We start from the raw sequence: 17,899 nt of genomic DNA on the forward strand, positions 1-17,899 counted from the left end.
CGCTTTCCGACGCGTATTCACATCGGCTCTCTCGGACGCGTCGCGTCCGTAACGTCCGGAAGGTGAGAAGAGGAGTGTAAAATATCCCGCGAGAGCGGTGCGCGTCCCGGACGTACACACGCGTACCCCGGTCGGTCCCCACGATATATACCGTCGTTTATAATAGTCTCTCCTCCTCATCGTTCGCGAGGTGAAAACGGTGGTATCAGGTCGAATTTGACCGATCGACGAAATATCTATGCGTATTCAAGACAGCCGCAACGGTCCTACACGCGCGTAAGCTTCCTTGGCGCACACGGTGGTGGTAAATTGGTGTCGGTGATGGTGATTACTAGTGGTCGGTGGTGGTCCATTCCGCGACGTGGTGTTACCGGCCACGGCCGGTGGCATCCATCGAGGTAGAAAAACAAAAGAAAGCCAAGGCGGGAAGGAAGACAGCTCTTTTTCTCGCGTCAAACCGGCGCGCGGACGGTTCGATTGAGTTAACCAAGGGCGCGCGCCACGCGATCGAGCAAGAAAGAGGGAAACGTCACACTTACTTAATCACTACTAATCCTACTAGCTGGAAGGAGTAGAGTGACGGATCGATCCCTTTGATAGATCGGGAGAACATTAACGCATTATTCACACATCTTTAACACGCGCGCTATTTACATTGGGAGAAAGAGAGGAGAAAGAGAGAGAGAGAGAGAGAGAGAGAGAGAGAAAGAGAGAAAATACTTAATTGCTGTCGGAATAATAATACTTGGAGTGATCGAGGATTGCGGCAGTAATTTTAATCATAATAATTACGTTGAACGATACAACCGCAGGCGAGGACACGCAGTGCGGCACCGAGGATTCTGCCGTCGCCCAGGGAGGCGACCAGCTCCAGAGGATGACTATGGACGGCGTAGAGGTGGTGGGCTCGCAGCCGCACGCGGCCACCAGCCCGTTTCTGCTCTCCTCGCCACCACTGGGTCATCATCATCATCATCATCACGCGACGTTCAACCTGCCGGTGCAGCTTAGCTTCGACGCGTGTTTACCGTACAACGCGGCCTCCTCGTCCAGCTCGGTCACTTGCGGCGTCGGCGGGACATCCGTGAACGCGACCTGCACGAATTCGTCCTCTACCAGCTGCGGCAAGACAAACACGCCGCAGCTCTCCCTATCCTCAAACGTGCCGTTACATATGCAACTTCAAATCAGCTCAACAACCCCCACGGAACACAATCACGAACGGCATCATCAGCATCATCATCGATTGGACGATCATCATCAGCATCAGCTGCACCCCAATGCCTCGTCGCCAATTGCCACCGATATCGCGGACGGCAAGCGGCACCGGCAACCCGACGACGATGACAAGAGTTGCATCAGGAATTGCAGGAGCGATATTCACGATACGAACGATAAGGATAAGCCCGGCGACTTGAACACGCCGGTTACCACCAGCAGCGACCTACCGTCTTTCTTCGGGCCCTCCGCGCTTGTCGAACCGCCACCAATCTCAGGTACCTACAATCAGCTAATCCTTAAGACGAGAATCGAAAGATCGAGAGAGACAATCCTCTCGTTTCTCTTAATGCAGCTTCACCCGAATATCTACTTCTTCACCGTTAGGACTTTATTTACTCCGGATGCATTCCGTTGGTGGCGTAACGCAACAAAGGGGGACAATATAATATACTGTATGCGATCGTAGTTGTATAGTTGAGGCCCGCGGGACCGATTGGATACAATCTGTATCCTTCGTGATTCGGCGAACATTAACAGGATTACATGGGCGAAAACACGGCGCTCATTGAATACGTACTGTTTCGCTTTCGTCGACCTTTCGCTTTCTATACGTTCGCGAGCTCCTCGCGTTCCTCGATGCCTGGTCGTTAACATCTGCATCATTCGCGGGAAAATTTAGATATCGTCCAAAGTACTCGAGTACCGCACTCTCGGCGGTGCGCAAGCATCAGCCGGTATAGCGTCTGCAGCGGCGAAGAGCCACGAGGCGTGTTACTGACGTTTATTACACTCGCCCGCGAAAACACGTAATATCGAAGGTCCGTCCGCCTGTCGCGGATCAATACCCAACGACCCCGACATTCAGAGACCCTCCTCTGCATCACCACCTCCTCTTCCTCGTCCGCCTCCTCCCACTATCCCTTCGGTTCGGTTCATTCATGCTTCCAGCCGTCCCCACCTCCGCCACCCTCAGTACCGTAATAACCCTCCCGATTATCGTACAGCTTTACAAAAGCGTTTGCTATATACCTTTTTATCTCCCGACATGCAAGCACGTATATATTTAATAAAAGCGCAAACACACAATTACGATTCCTTCGTATTTTATTTCTCATCGCGATATATCCGACAGGTTATATCGGGGAAACAATATCGAAAATTCAGTAAAATCTTTTTATATAAACAAAAATTGCACAGTATTGCATTTCATTTGTTAGTGATTTTGATGAGTACTTCCTCAACGTCAGTCAAGCAATTATATGCGTATGAAAGGAAGTAACAACGAGCGGCAGGATGCAGACAAAAGATAGAGCCTTTGAGAGATAAAGTCACCCCCGTATCGCGTGTTTCTTCCTGTCGGCTGCCGGTACAAATACACACCCATTCGTTGCGTATATAGGACATGAAACATACATATGATGACATGCACGTGGTATGTTTGAAATCGAGACTAAACGATGATTTTATCGGTGTGTTTCACACAGGCAGCCTGGCGAGCGAGGATCTCTCTCTAGAAGAGGCGACCGCGGAGGAAGACGAGAACGGCCCGTCCGCCGGTAGGGATCATCGGCATCATCACCATCAGGACGCGCGAAATGCCGTCACGTCGAACGCGCCTTCCTCGAGCAGTCCGCCGTCGCGCCACCACCAAACCCAGGACGAGGCGGATCGCTGTAACGCGCTGCAGAGTGGGGTAATTTTATACTCACCGCATTCCACGTCTACCGCGCCCGCGACGAGCGTGAATATCTGCAATGTACCGACGTTGACCTATCGCGGCGTCTTCACCACGACCTGTACACAGTCCTCGCCCCTGAGCAATCTCCAAGGCGACCAGCAGCAGCAGCAACCGCAACAGCCGACGGGTCAGGAGCTGTGGGCGCCGTTACCGTCACCAACCTTAACCTTGGCGGGCCAGCCGTTCCTTCACCCCAACCTACACTCGACCGCGTACAGCGGCGAGACCGTCGAATTGCTGCAGGTCGATTCGAAGCCACCCCCACCGCCTGGTTATCACGACACGGCGACCACCACCTCCACGACCTGGCTGACGGGTCACGAGGATGCTTACGATCCTGGTCTTCTCTCCCACCATCATTCTCACACCCATCATCAGGAGACAACGTTGAAGCAGGAGCCAACCGGCACCGGTTACACTCCAAATGTACAACAGCCGCAACAAGCTCAAGCGCAAGCTCAACAACAACAACAACAACAACAACAGCAACAACAAGCTCCACCATCTGGCACCTGCGGTAACGCGGGGGTCCAGCTGGCTGAATACAATCCGAGCACGTCGAAGGGCCACGAGATTCTTTCTCAGGTCTATCAGCAAAGCGCGATACCGCTCCGACTGGTTCCCGTGAAACCGCGGAAGTATCCGAATCGACCGAGCAAAACGCCGGTCCACGAGCGGCCCTACGCCTGTCCGGTGGACGGCTGCGACCGTAGGTTCTCTCGCAGCGACGAGCTTACCCGACACATACGTATCCACACCGGGCAGAAACCGTTTCAGTGTCGCATCTGCATGCGCTCGTTTTCGAGGAGCGATCACCTAACCACCCATGTGCGCACGCACACGGGTGAAAAACCGTTTTGCTGTGATCAGTGCGGCCGAAAGTTCGCCAGGAGCGACGAGAAGAAGCGTCACGCGAAGGTACATCTGAAGCAGAGGCTGAAGCGCGAGGCGTCTCACGCTAATCCAAGAACCCATCACCAGAGCCACGCGTCGTCACCCTGCAATCAATGAATTCCATGACAACGATGTTGACAAAAATCCCCTTTTAACGTCTGAGATCTCATTACGTTTGTCACGTTCTGAAAAGTTGTGATCTATGTCTCCCCGATTCTTACTTTCCTCTTCTCTCTCTCTCTCTCTCTCTCTCTCTCTCTCTCTCTCTCTCTCTGTCTTTGTCTCTGTCTCTCTTCTCTTTCTCGATCATCGATCATCTTTTCTTTCCTGCATCTCTCACGATGACCGATGAAGAAATTACGGAAATCTTTAGGCGGTCAAAACTGATCCGTCGCCGACTGATCCGTTATTTATCGTCGGTCCTCCATTATTTATCGTCGATCCCCTTTTTTTAATTTATCTCAAAACATAGCTGGATACAAATTAACTGAGTTTTACGAGCACAAGAATTCTTTGAAATTTCCGCTATCATATCTATAAATCGTAAGGATAATAATAAACAATTTGCTCATTCCGAAAATTATCATGCGAATTAAAAAAGAAAGAATTAGATGTCGTATATGCAATTTGTATCGCATTCGTGACAGAACGATTAACTTCAAGTATTTTAAGACTAAACTCATAAGAATACGATTTTCTCATTGTACAAAAATAATGTCTCTTGCGTCACAGCGAAAAATCGAAGTACTTAAAATATACTACAATCTGTGCGATCATTGAAAACGAACTCACAGTTGAATGGGAGCTATTACAATGAAATGGAAGTTAATCGTCCGATTATACATAAAAAAAAATCCTGTTCTTAAAATAGAAAAATGACAGACATTATTATTCTGCTTTACATGTCTTCGTGTCTTAGCTTGTATCCAGATACGTACAAAATGTGAACTTTCTCTCTCTCTCTCTCTCTCTCTCTCTCGCTCTCCCCGTCCCTCACTCCTCGCAAGATATTTGGTGGCATCTATCTAGATGCCATTGAGCGTGGCGAGAGCATTTTCGTGCAATTGTATAACATGAAATCGATACCATCCGCAGCTTCCGGGAACTGTAGAGTGAAGCGGAAGATAGATAGAAAGAGAGAGAGAGACAGGAGAGAGATTGAAAAGGAGGGAGCGACGAGAGGAGGGATAAGGGTGGGATGAGGAGGAGCAATGCGTCTCATTGCATGCAAACGACTGTGAGAGAATGTAATGCTACGTAAAACGATGAAGTATTATATATCGACTCGTTCCATGGTCAATATGAGAGAAGCGGGACTCAATATTTAAGAGCATATATCTCGTCCCCTCTACCCCACTCCACCTCCCCGTTAAAAGCGCAATTTAAAAGACTCATGCGGTTCGAATGCAATTCCCAAGAAATTCATGTTTCCATGGATGGAGCTGTATATTTGTAGGTAGGTCTATCTCTCAAGGAAAGCGGGGCTGTTGACAAGGTTCGCGGCAACGGAAATAGAAATATTTTTTTATTAAGTATATATTTGTATATATAACTATTGATTCACACACTGAATCTCTCTCTCATAAACAGAAAATGGTCAAAACAAAAAATATATTTATTTTTTAAAAAGATTTTATGGAATTGCGTTAGAAGAGATATAGATGATAAAAAGAAAGAGAAAAAAAACAATTTCTCTCCTCGTATTGCGATAAAATGTTGTTGAGAAACTTAGTTTCGACGATTGTTAAATTTTTCCCGAAGCTACGTTTCCCTGCCGGTGAAATTGTGCAATATATTTTCGTGAATATTTCCCCGTATAATTTTCACGGGATATTGAATTTTGATTTTGTAGCAGCGATCGCTTCTCTTTCCTCCTTCCCCCCCCCCCCCCTTTTTTTTAACTATCTCGTTGCTCTTATATCTGCGTTCTCGCATATTTTCTTCGTGCTCCGAACACGCTAAATCTCGGCTGTCTCCGTCAAATACTTCCGTCAAATAATTCTCAATCATTCTTTCGTTCCTTCCCCAGCCTTCCCTTCCTCCTTTCTCACATTATTGTAAAAAAATTCCACGAATAATTGTAATTAAACGTGATTATCGTTGTTGAAAGAAATATTTCATGTACATATGTATATAACTTATTATACATAATTGCTGTATGTATGTAAAATCTAACGTTCTCTTGCCATTTTCCGCCCCCTCCCCTCTCTGCTCCCGCCCCATTCTTTTCTTTTCTTCATTTCGCATTATTATCCCGTACGTGTATACATATATTTAGCAATTGTTAATGTTATGTATATGTTGCTCTATTTATTAACAAGATGACTATATCAAATGAATATATTGTTAAAGTTAAATAATTATTTTTATTATATTGTAACGACTATTCTGGCGTGCAATGCGTTGCAACAGTGACAGAAATGACATGGTATACCCAAGCTTATACGAATTATAAACGTAAAGTCGCATATGCATATGTACACGCACACATACACACACACACACACACACACACACACACACACACACACGCCATATGCGAACGCGATGATACGCACTACATAAATTGTAAACGCAATGTAATGCAAGCGCGTCCCCAAGAAAATACTTTTTTTACAGATAGTATTATCCTATCGCTAGATAAATTATATGTAATTATTATACATATTGCGCTCTGAGTGCAATGCACATAACAAAAGCTCCCAGCTACCTGTATATTCGTGTTGTCATCATCGCTCCTGCATATGCTTCTCTTTGCAAAGCGGGTAACGCGAACAATCTCTTGCAACAATTATTAACAGAAATACAATTAACATTGACTCGAGGCCAAGTTGTTTTGATTATTTTCGTAACCCTTTCACAAGTTGTATACAAACTGTTAGAGAAGGAATTAAATGACTGGTGGATATGCATTCCTTGAGCAATTTGCAGTCGATTTTTTTCTCTCAGCCGAAATTTTATTATATAAATTATCTAAACTTTAAATAAAAATTTTGTTATTCCAAAGTTCGCTCGAAGTTATGACCAAAATTATATTTATGTCCGAATCCTCTAAAAAATTTATTGTTTCTTAATGCACATAATTATCGACATATCAATATTTTTACTTAAAAAGATAGTCGACTTTATGTTGATCAAGGAACATGCCGTCGAGTTTTTAAACACTTAAACCTTTCCTCGACACTCTGTGTAACAAACACGAAATGTATACAACAAGCTCACGGGGCATTAGTCCACGCACGATCTTAAGCATTCCGATAGTATTAAGGCAAACTAACGTGAAAATCCTCAAATTCGCAACATCAAGTTGATTGATTTGGAGTGAAGTTTGGATCCAATTATAAGATGTCAAATAAAAATATCATTTGTAAAACTTTGTGTCTTTAACTTGAACCATTTATAAAAAAGCTGAACATTCTAGTTAAAAGATAAAATATGGTTTCCCTTAATAAAAATATCGATAAATAAATTTTTCAAGTATTCAATTATAGAAGAAATTTTTATTACACTGTTAAATAATACGTAAATAATAAAAAGCTGAATACTCAATTTCAAAAGGTAAAACAATTTTCTCTAAAAAAAAATTAAAAGCTGAATATTCTATTCAAAAGATAAAATATAATTTCCCTTGATAAAAAATATCTATAAATAAATTTTGGAAATATTCAGTTATCGAAAAAATTTTGATAGATTACGACGTTAAATATAAATACGTAAATAATAAGATTTTGTTGTCCGAATCCTCTAGTTAATTTCAAGCAAATTTTATATAATTTCAATCGGAAGAAGAAGCAGTTGCTCATAACATTTGATATTAAAATTTGAAAGTGAGAAAATATTTAATAAAATGTTCATGAATAGGAATTATATGTTGAGCACACGCGTCAGCACGTGCGAACATACGTATATATCTACATATATGTTTCGCTAAAGAAAATGTCAGAGTCTGTTTCCGATAAAAATTTAATGGAATTTGATTACAACCAACAAATTTAGCCCCGGTGGTGATAGAATCGCGAATGTTAAACCGTTAAACGAGAACCACTGCGCGCGTTCGAAAAGTTCAAATGGTCCAGCCATGAGGATGATGACACCGAAAGGCGTTCTCATTGGCGGATCCAAAAAGGACAGTGTTTAAAAAAGGCCGTTTTCGCCCACTAATAGAAACGTAAGAAACACAGTAAGTCTGATAGATTTTGACTTGTTGAACACGATAGTGTTATTGGTTTCCTTGAAAATGTGAGGAACATCATTTTTCAGATTAAAGTCCTACTTTTCAGTTAAAATAAAGACTTTAACTTGAAAAATAAGAATGTTCTCCGAATTTTCAATGAAAACTAATAGCACCATTGTGTGCAGCAGGTTGAAATCTATAAGATTCACTATATTTTTTAAATTTCCATTAATAGGCAAAAAATGGCCTTTTTAACATTGTTATTTACCAGAAAAATTATTTGTACACCGTAAGCAACATTCTGTTTTAAAGTCAAATAAAAAAAAAACAGAATATAAAGTTGTTATTTAAATTATTACATTGAAAAAGTATTATTCAAATGTATAATTCATAAAATGATTTATTTAAAATTATATTAATGCAGAAAAAATATATAATAAAACGTATATGCTTTTATATCGAGGAGTGTCTTAAATTAAAAAATATTTTTTAAATATCAAAATTATAATTAAGCAATTCAAAAATATTCAAAATTACGTAACATTTTGCCATAAATATTTTGAAAAAAGGAGACTTGAAAAACTATGGCTCCCATGTCTCCCCTCGTAGATCCGCCAGTGAAGGCGTTACCTCAATCTCTATCGTTGTTACAAAGGCATCTTTTCAGCGGAAATACATGCGACATCCGCTATCGTAACGCAGACAATTGTTTCGCGGTTTGAATCCAACGCGATCGATCTCTCGCGCTCCGGACATCTTGCACGGTTTTGGTCTCGACTCAGTAGCACGCCCGTAAAAAGAGAGAAAGAGAGAGAAAACGGGCGATATAGTCGCTACGTATATATAGGTATACAGGCACCTACATAAGAAAGACAGTGCGCGAGCGACAGTGGGCACGAGTGAAGCTGAGAGCACGTCTATAAATAGGACCGAGAGCGAGATGAAGCCTCCTCTGCACTTCGCGGTATACCTTCCGCTGCTCTCCGTCTCACCGCGAGAAATCCCTCGAGTGTGCTCTCCTCTTTTTTTTTCCCCTCCCCTTTTCTCTCTTTCTGTGTTTTGCCTGCCTTTCTCCGCATCTCCCTTAACATCTCGCACGCATCCTATTCTTTCTTTATCTTAATAGATGTCTGTCTCGGCTCGGGGACAGTTTCACTATTTTTTTTCTTCTTTTATCACCTTTTCTTCTCAGTCACCTTTTCTTCAGAATCTTTTGTTTTTGTGGAACAAACGTAAAAGTTAACGAAAAGATATTTTTCGTCACGAACAAATCGAGACGGATAAATCGGGACTTCAATCATATATGATCGACATTTCAGATAAATATAAATCGTCAGGTATTTTAATAATAACCAAATCTTTCCTTCGATTTTGACGTTTAAACACCTGTTGTCCTGCAGGACGAGCAAAGATTGGAACTTTCCAGGATATTCTTTGGTACCCGGAATTGAAACAATTCCATCGATTGTTCATTAAATAGCAAAGTATGGGGTAGCATTGCACGATTTTACCCCACGATTTCGGGACAGGAATAATACAATTCCCGGTATTTTACGGACCGGTCGGGTTCTATGATATTTTTCAGAATTAGCGTGTGTTGATATTAAAGTGAAAAATTCCGATGGTGGGCGGCGAAAGAGAAGAGAGGGGTAAAACCGGCCGGGGTGTCGTTACTCCGGGTTGCGTCGCAGCTCGCAGCATCCGCGAAGGCCCCGCTAGGGGTTAGGGTCACGTCACGGCGAACGGAACGGAACGGCGGCGCGGCGGGGGAAGCAGGAGAAAAAGAGAGTGATAGAGCGAGAGAGAGAATGAGAAAGGGAGAGACGGCGGGGAGAGTTCATTGAGCAACGGCACGTGTACGCGAGATAGAGAGTGCGGCTGCGATATGAGGTGGGATAAGAGGGTGGGAGGGAGTAAACGGCACTCGGCAGCCGCGACTCGAGCGGCAGCAGTAGGGCGAAAAGGGGTTGCCAAGCGACCATAACCGTGGGTTGCCCTTGGCGACTAGTTGCGTCACTGCAGCGTCGCGTGACGTCACGCGACGCCACTGCCCTTGACCGTCGGGGATGACACTGGGGAGAGCGTCCTGGCGACCCTGCCTGCAACTCTATCGCCCTTCTCCACCCTCCCGTCATTCACCCTGACACTGAGATACGCAGGGATTCGAGTCTATACATAGAAGCGGACTAAACGCACGCATACAGACGTACACACGGGCGCGTCAGAATACGCTATGCACGCTGATAGGTACGCGCGACGCGCGACGCGCGACGGCTCACCTTTCGATTGGGACTCTCGAGCCTCGCCGCTCGCGCTGGAACGCGAACCGGCAGCCCCCGATACGCATCGCGTATCGCGATGTGTTTTGACACGCGACTCGAAATAGCGTCAGCTCACCTCTTGCCGTCGCTATTTTCAGAATTACGATGCCGCACGGTTATTGTTACGTCGGCGGGATAGAGAAAGAGGGTGCCGGCGCGGCGGGTGCGACGGGCGTTCGCGAAAGCCCTTGCCGGTAATCGATTGACGCGAGTTTACACATCGCGTGCAATATTTATAGAATGATGCGCGGGGCTTGTTTAACGTAATGCGGGCGCTCACTTAATGCAATTCCCACACTTGTCAATGACGGTAGCCGCTTCATCGGTGACGACTCTCTAATTCTTTCTCATTATTTTCTTTCACTCAATCTTCGTTACCATTCGTCCACGTCCGCGACTCGTTTTCAACCGGAGATTATAAAAACGCGCCGATTATCGAGGGTTTCAAAATCTTTCCAGACTTTTGATATATAGATAACTTATTGACGGAAATTTTGGCTGATTGTAGGAACGATGATGTTACTTTAAGCAATGAATTTTTTTTTTTTTAATTTAAATTAATTTTATAATACTAGGCTCAATTGGATAAACAACTAAATTAAGGTAGCTCTCCAGTTTTTTCACATAATATAAAGATTTAATTAAATATTAAGAATTAGTTTGTAATTAACATAAAATTCTGAATTTTTTCAGATTTTTTGACCGTATAGTTTTCTTTAAATAATTTTCTAAAATAGTTTGATTTCTTATGAGGATGTTTAAATAATTTAATTGTAAATAAAATATAAAAATTTTGAAGAGTTATATGGATATTAAAGAATAAAATTTAAAGAATATTTTGGAACTAAAAAAATGAAATTTTACTGTATTATTATATTTTCATGTAAGAGTACGAAATGTTCATCAGTTTTTCTTTATTTAAATATGACGTTACACTAGTGAAAACATTAATTAATTCTAGAACTGTCAATATCTAAATTAAATTTAAATAACTACTATAAATAATTTTTCTTCAATATTTTTCATAAAAATATTCATTTTTATTATAAAGACAATATTTTTTAATAACAAATTATAGTTTTACTGCTTAAATTTTGTTCATTATTTATTTTTCAGATGGCAATGGCATAATTTCGCATCCTTTGTGTTCTCGTGTTAAAATAAGAAAAGTTACATGATGTCTCTCCAATTTTTTTTCAAAAAGGGGCTATGAACCGAAGTTAGGTGTTCATGCTATTATTAAGCAAATCTTGTCATATAACAAATGTTTCGATCTTTATTTTTTTTTATTACAACAAATGCAAGGTATGTACATGGAAAACTAAGTTTTTCAATCAGGACGCGTTGGAACTATCCTGCTCTTCTAATCGTTGTTTTCCCCCATTATCCCCAGCGCGCTCGCGAGAAATTATCCCTTCCCTCTCCTCGTAATTATATTATAAAAAGTCAAGATAATAATGGCTATAATCAATCGCTTTACATGGTTACAAAGGATATTGGTTAATTACATGTATAAATTAATCTAATCTCGAAGAATATATTTATATATCGAAAATCCGTTGATAAAATTATTTACTAAAAAAATGATTATATCGTTTAATTTCCATTCTTATACAGTCTGCTGATCGAATAAACATTTCTGTATGGAGAAATATTTATATTTCGTCGTACAGATAATATCTAATACACATTCCACAGGTGCACCTTCTATAAATATTAAGGTATTTAAAAACGCGTTATTTACACGCGGCATCCTGCGAGAGCATAGAAATAACCGTAGAATATATTATAAAATGCGTACGTCAGTATCGAATTGATGAATCAACATTCGTCAATTTCATACAAAGTATTTTAACAAGAGTATCGCGAAAAAGGCAAAAGCCATTTTATGTATCTAAATATCAATTTCAATTATAAAATTTTTAATAATATAACAATTAGTAGAAATAATCCTATTTTTGATCAAAGCGAATCTTAGTGCTTAATAATACTAAATGCAAATTTTGCAAATACATTATTTCAATTTTATAAACTGCGCGCCAATAAGGTTCGTCGGACTTGAGGCGCAATCGCAAATTAAAGTTGAAATTGCCAATCTCAAATTAGATTAGTCGTCTTTTTAATAATTTTTAATAATTTTAATAATGAAACTAATAATTATCTTTTTTAAAAACCTAAATATATTCTTCAGCCTCTGGATATAAATCTCAATTAATTAAATAACTTTTCAAATGTAAAATGCATGCATTTAAAAAACAATTCCGCAATTTTCAACATATTTCCCATGCAGGATTATTTCCGCCATGTAAATTATGCGATACCTATCAGCGATGGATTATCTACCTACGCATAATTCATACTTATCTCGGCTATTTGATAAATATGTTGTAATACGAAAATATTCATCAGATATCGCAATTATTCGGTGGATACATATATTTTACATACGCGTAAAATGTTCAGTAAAAAGAAAGCAAAGATTCTTTATCAAATTTCGTACATTTATATTCGGGAATTATTGAACATGTTAATTTTGATCGGATAGAAAGTACGCAAAATATCAAAATACATGTATTGTATTTCAAGCAAAAGTGTTATAATATTTCAAGCGCTTTGAAAGTACGCCTTTGATATTTTGCTCGGTTCTCAAAATACCTCTCAAAAAAAAAAAAAATATTATTTTGGGACACGTTTAATTTTATGATTTAATTTGTTTCAAATGCCAAAGCTTTAACCGTTAGTTCCAATAAGCTTTAAGCTCTGATATTACATTTGTTGTATAATAAATTTTTCAAGCGTATTAATTGACTATAGGATAGAGAAGTACTCGGATCTCTCTATCCTACAGCCAATAAACTTAAAAAAATTTGGCGTACGACGAAAATGGACAAATGTAATATTGGCCTCATACATGTCCGTTCTAAACCATGAAACAGAAATAACTAGATGCGTTCAATCCCGAGACCCGAAAGTTAGCAAGCCACGTAGAGATGGCGGTTCAGTATAACATTGCATTTCCATTTCCGAATTAGATTTACCATAATTGTTAATTAAAATACTAAATCTGTATTTGCATTGCTCAATTTAATTCTGTATAACATAATTTTCTAAATTTTATATCTAGAAATATCTAATAAAAAAAAGAACAAATCCAGAAATTAATGATGCTGAGTGTATCTATACGCGCGTATTTTAAACAACCTAAATTCGTCAACTTTTAAACGCCGTTTCCTTTGAAATTAAAAAGTAAATATTTTCTTTTGTATTTATCTTCTTACTTGCTTATATATAACACAGCTTCGACATAAAATAAATAACATGTGCCGAAAGAATAGAGGGGGAATTAAAAAATGTATGTCTCTCTCTCTCATAGTTTTAGTGTATATATCGAGATGAAATTGTGACGCAATTGGTGGCTTATACATAATATCATTTTAGATCTATATATCTGTTATTAAAATAACATGTTTTTGTATTATATATATATGTATATATATATAAAGATATGAATAATAAACTGTATAACACTTGATTTATTTTGATACATTGAACATCATATGATCAACGTGGGGTGCGTTCCATTTAACGTTCACAATGCTTGCAAGGATCATTTCATTCTTTTTGTTTATCAAATGTTGAATAAGAATGAAATGATACATGCGGGCGTTGGGAACGTTAAATGGATTGCATCTGTGGTAGAGGTTTGTTTCTTTTTCTCTCAAGGTGGTAGATATATAGTGAATGAATAAAAAACGAACAGTGTATACAAATATATTTTCTATTTAGATATTTATAATAAATGCAAATAGAATGATTATTAGAATTTGATTCACTTGCGATTCGACTTATAAAACAGTACAATGTCTTAAATATAATCCAAAGAATCTTAAATAAAATTTTCACTTTCGTTATTCGTTCGTTGTTTATTCACTCACGTATAGTCGATTTAAGTAATTGCGTGTACATGGGTGGATTATAATACTGCACAGTCATCCGTGTACACAAAATTATATGAATTTTATATGCCAATTGAATATTTGCTGCCTCGTTGTAATATTGGTTTAAATCAGACGATCTCGTTATGTTACATACTCTCAAGAGATTTTTTTACAGCTCATCGTGCTAAATTACAGTTAGGACGAGAAATAGGAAGGGTTTGTTTCTCAAGCCACTTAAGTGCTTGAATGTTCTCTGGTCCTTGTAGAAAAGATTTTAAAACTTCCAAACATTTTACATGATAATTATTCAAATATTCGATCTGGAATAAGATAGGTCATGAAACATAATTGAAATATTTTTAAATAAAATGAGAAATATTTGAGAATGCGCATACCTCTTTGTCAGTAAGCATTGATACATCGAGCAGACTCGTTTGAATAGGTACAAGTGTCATGGTTTCAAATGTCAGAAAACCTCGGTTTTTATGATTGTAAGGTGTCTTTGCAGGAACAACTAACTCAACATTCTCTAATCTGACACCAAACTTACCGTCTTCGTAATATCCTGGCTCTGTTTTGAAAATATATGTTTTTTTTTATTGTTTCGATTACGTAAACGATTACGTTTTATTTATATGTTTTTATCATACCGTTTGATAAGAACATTCCTGGTTGTAAACCTGGGTCATCCGGATGCGGCTTCCATGAGATACCAATCGGCTCTTCATGGACATTGAGATAAGATCCTACTCCGTGGCCAGTACCGTGAAGATAATCGAGACTAAAGTTAATTCATAGTTAGATATACAAAGAGGTGAATTTTTTCGCATAAAAAATATGTTTTCTCATCACATTTTAATAAAAATCTTCGTACCCAACGCCCCATAAACTTTCACGCGCCAGTGTATCGAGGTAATTTCCTTTTGTTTTCAAGGGGAATACCATTGTCGATAACCGGCATTGTCCTTTAAAAACTCTGGTGAAACATTCACGTTCGAAACTTGTGGGTTCACCAAAATGTAATGTTCTCGTTACATCTGTCGTACCATCATGATACTGTGCACCAGAATCACAGAGATAAAGTTCTTTATCTGTAATAGGCACATCAGTTTCTGCCGTAGGTGCATAATGAATAACTGCTCCATGAGGACCGACAGACGATATAGTGGTAAAGCTTAATCCGACAAAATGAGCTTGTTCCCTTAGAAAAAAAATTAATTTCTTGTATCTACATTATCTATATTTTACATTGTAAAAAATGAGTTGCTTTATAAAATATACATAATCGACTTACTGTCTAAACTGTTCCAGCCGCGTCGCACCTGAAATTTCCGTAATCAATTCGTTCGTATTCTTGATCTTATCTTCTAGCCAAGCAAAATATTTTACAAGAGCGACAGAATCTCTCACATGCGCCGCTCTCATCCCAACTATTTCGGTAGCATTCTTTATCGATTTCATAACGCTAATAGGTGTAATATCCGTATGTTTTTGAATAGTCGCAACATCCGGGTGTAGCGCAAAGCTGGATTTATTACTGATCCACATTTTATCTTTCTCGAATGAACATGACTGTACGAATGACTTCATATAAACATATATATTTTCGTAGTCGTGAAAGATTGGATCGACACCCTCGTTCTTCAGTTGCTCCAATGCTTCCTGGCTAAGCCTACTTCTATCTATAAAGATATGTACATCTTCCAGAGTGAGAATGACGTATGCAAGAAAGACAGGATTGAAAGGTATATCAGATCCCCTCCAATTTAGTAGATACGCAATTGCATCCAATGCAGTCACTACAAGTATCGTCGTGCCATTATCTCGCATAGCATCGCGACACGCTTTTACTTTGTCTCCTGCACTTCGACCCGAATATCGTAACAATTGCGGCAAAACTATGTTGGCTGTTGGTGCTGGCTGATCGTCACCCCATACTTTGTCCACCAAGTTCTCAGAAAGTGGGATCAAATCGTGACCGGCATCAATTAAACTGTTCTGCAATCGTGTCCATTCCGTGAAACTTATTAGATTAGCGTCCGCTCCGACTACGGATTTTGGTGGTAAATTCGCGGCGAGCCACGCAGTGATGGTAGGTGTATCCAGTAAACCTTCCCTCATCAAAGTCCATGCCTCTGGCGGATCTAACTCCGACATAGCTTGTTGGTAATATCTTCCATCAGTCCACAGCAATGCTGCGTCGTGCAATATGACCACTGTGCCGTAGGAACCACGAAATCCGCTGATAAAACATCGCCTCTGATCTCTCTCCGTCGAATATTCTGATTGATGTGCATCCTCTCCAGTGACGATCAGAGCCTGGATACCTTTTTTTCGAATGAGAGACCATCCACTAGGTTGAACATTCTTCATCAGCGCTCGAAGCTGCGTCAGCTTCCAAAGCCCGTCCTTTTTTACCATCTTGTGCTACAAAGAATATTTTGTTACTTCTGAGTCCAATTTCATTCATACAACACAGTTCTTTAAGGGATGTCCTAAGGCCATCCTGAAGATGTTCTACGTCCTAAGAACATCTCATCAAGAACTGTGTTATATCTTTAGTGATATCTCAGATAATGCATACGTACATGTCTAAAAGATGTCGTACAGACATCTTTTGGAACATACATATGAAATGTTTCTATCAATGTAGATGAACTTTAATCTTGGTTTAACTTACTTTTATTTTTTTCTAATTCTAAGAATTAGAAAAGGATAAAGAATAAGTTAAACCGAGATTAAAATTAATTTACATTGATACAAATGTCCGTTTCTACCAAAGTAATTTAATTTTAATCTTGAATCAACTAACTCTTCAGCTTTTTCTAATTCTAAAAATTAAAAAAAGATTAGCAAATTGAACCGATATAAAGTTAATCTACATTGGTAGAATAACAAGTATAAAGTCCAATTCCATCAATGTAAGATTAACTTCAACTTCAGTTTAACTTATTGTTTATCTTAGAATTAGAAGAAGATAAAGAATAAACTGAACCAATATAAAATTAAAGTTAATCTTATATTGGTGCAACCAAGCCTAAAAAATATCTAAAAGACATTATAAAGATGTCTTCTGGACACTGTTGTCTGACCAACAAAATAACCAGAACAATTATAAAAAGCTTGTTCCTTACCTTGTAAAATATTGTTCAAACACTAGCGTCACTCTATCGACGCATCTGTCACAATGGAAAGTAGTAAGGATCTCTGTTATTTTCCAGAGAGAACCAAAAGGGAAATTACGGGTGCCACGTTATCTATTAATATCGTAAACACTCGATTTGTGTCGTCCTTTTAAAAGATCAGACTATCTTATCTCTATGATAAGAAAAAGTAATCGCGCATCGTACGCTTATAATAAGTCCTTATCTTCTCGGATACAGACGCGTGGAAGATGCTCTTTCAGATAGAGATGCTCCGCTACACGGTCGACAACATGTATCTAGCTCCCGGAGCATCATACATATGTAGTGGCATGTGGTATTTCGACCGAGATTTCGACTTCGATACCTCGCCGCGTCGTCCGCCCCCAATCGCGCGATATATCGAAGTAGGAGAAGAGGAACATCGACATGATGTAACCAATCAACATGTACTACGTCATCTTTCAAAA

The 17,899-nt window shown here is 39.5% G+C and overlaps 2 protein-coding genes across 5 annotated transcripts in view; one reads left to right on the forward strand and one right to left on the reverse strand.

Annotated features, from left to right (window-relative positions):
- Positions 1–7,148, forward strand: part of LOC108768885 (early growth response protein 1-B) — a 23,493-nt gene extending 16,345 nt beyond the window's left edge. The window contains exons 1-3 of one of the 2 annotated variants that reach the window (XM_018519555.1): positions 29–62; positions 813–1,496; positions 2,706–7,148. In XM_018519555.1, coding sequence (XP_018375057.1) covers positions 878–1,496; positions 2,706–3,970 — 1,884 coding nt within the window. In that variant the 5' untranslated portion in view covers positions 29–62; positions 813–877 and the 3' untranslated portion in view covers positions 3,971–7,148. Of the gene's footprint in view, positions 1–28; positions 63–812; positions 1,497–2,705 lie in introns of those variants that run through there. The other variant, XM_018519556.1, reaches the window with a different exon arrangement.
- Positions 7,149–12,622: 5,474 nt separating this feature from the next.
- On the reverse strand, positions 12,623–17,752 carry LOC108768865 (xaa-Pro aminopeptidase 1). Of its 3 annotated transcripts, none has more exons than XM_018519518.1 (6): positions 17,427–17,752; positions 15,581–16,713; positions 15,161–15,487; positions 14,937–15,067; positions 14,682–14,857; positions 12,623–14,606 (listed from the first exon to the last, which is right to left on the reverse strand). In XM_018519518.1, exons 2-6 carry the CDS (start codon positions 16,705–16,707, stop codon positions 14,463–14,465), a joined length of 1,905 nt encoding a protein of 634 aa, XP_018375020.1. In that variant the 5' UTR covers positions 16,708–16,713; positions 17,427–17,752; the 3' UTR covers positions 12,623–14,462. The 3 variants fall into 3 exon arrangements, with proteins under 3 accessions (XP_018375020.1, XP_018375018.1, XP_018375019.1); XM_018519516.1 differs by having other exon boundaries at positions 15,581–16,707; positions 17,421–17,752; XM_018519517.1 differs by having other exon boundaries at positions 17,421–17,752.
- Positions 17,753–17,899: the final 147 nt, after the last annotated feature.

This window comes from Trachymyrmex cornetzi, unplaced genomic scaffold (genome assembly GCF_001594075.2).
Source record: "Trachymyrmex cornetzi isolate Tcor2-1 unplaced genomic scaffold, Tcor1.1 scaffold83, whole genome shotgun sequence".
Classification (NCBI taxonomy): Eukaryota; Metazoa; Arthropoda; class Insecta; order Hymenoptera; family Formicidae; genus Trachymyrmex; species Trachymyrmex cornetzi.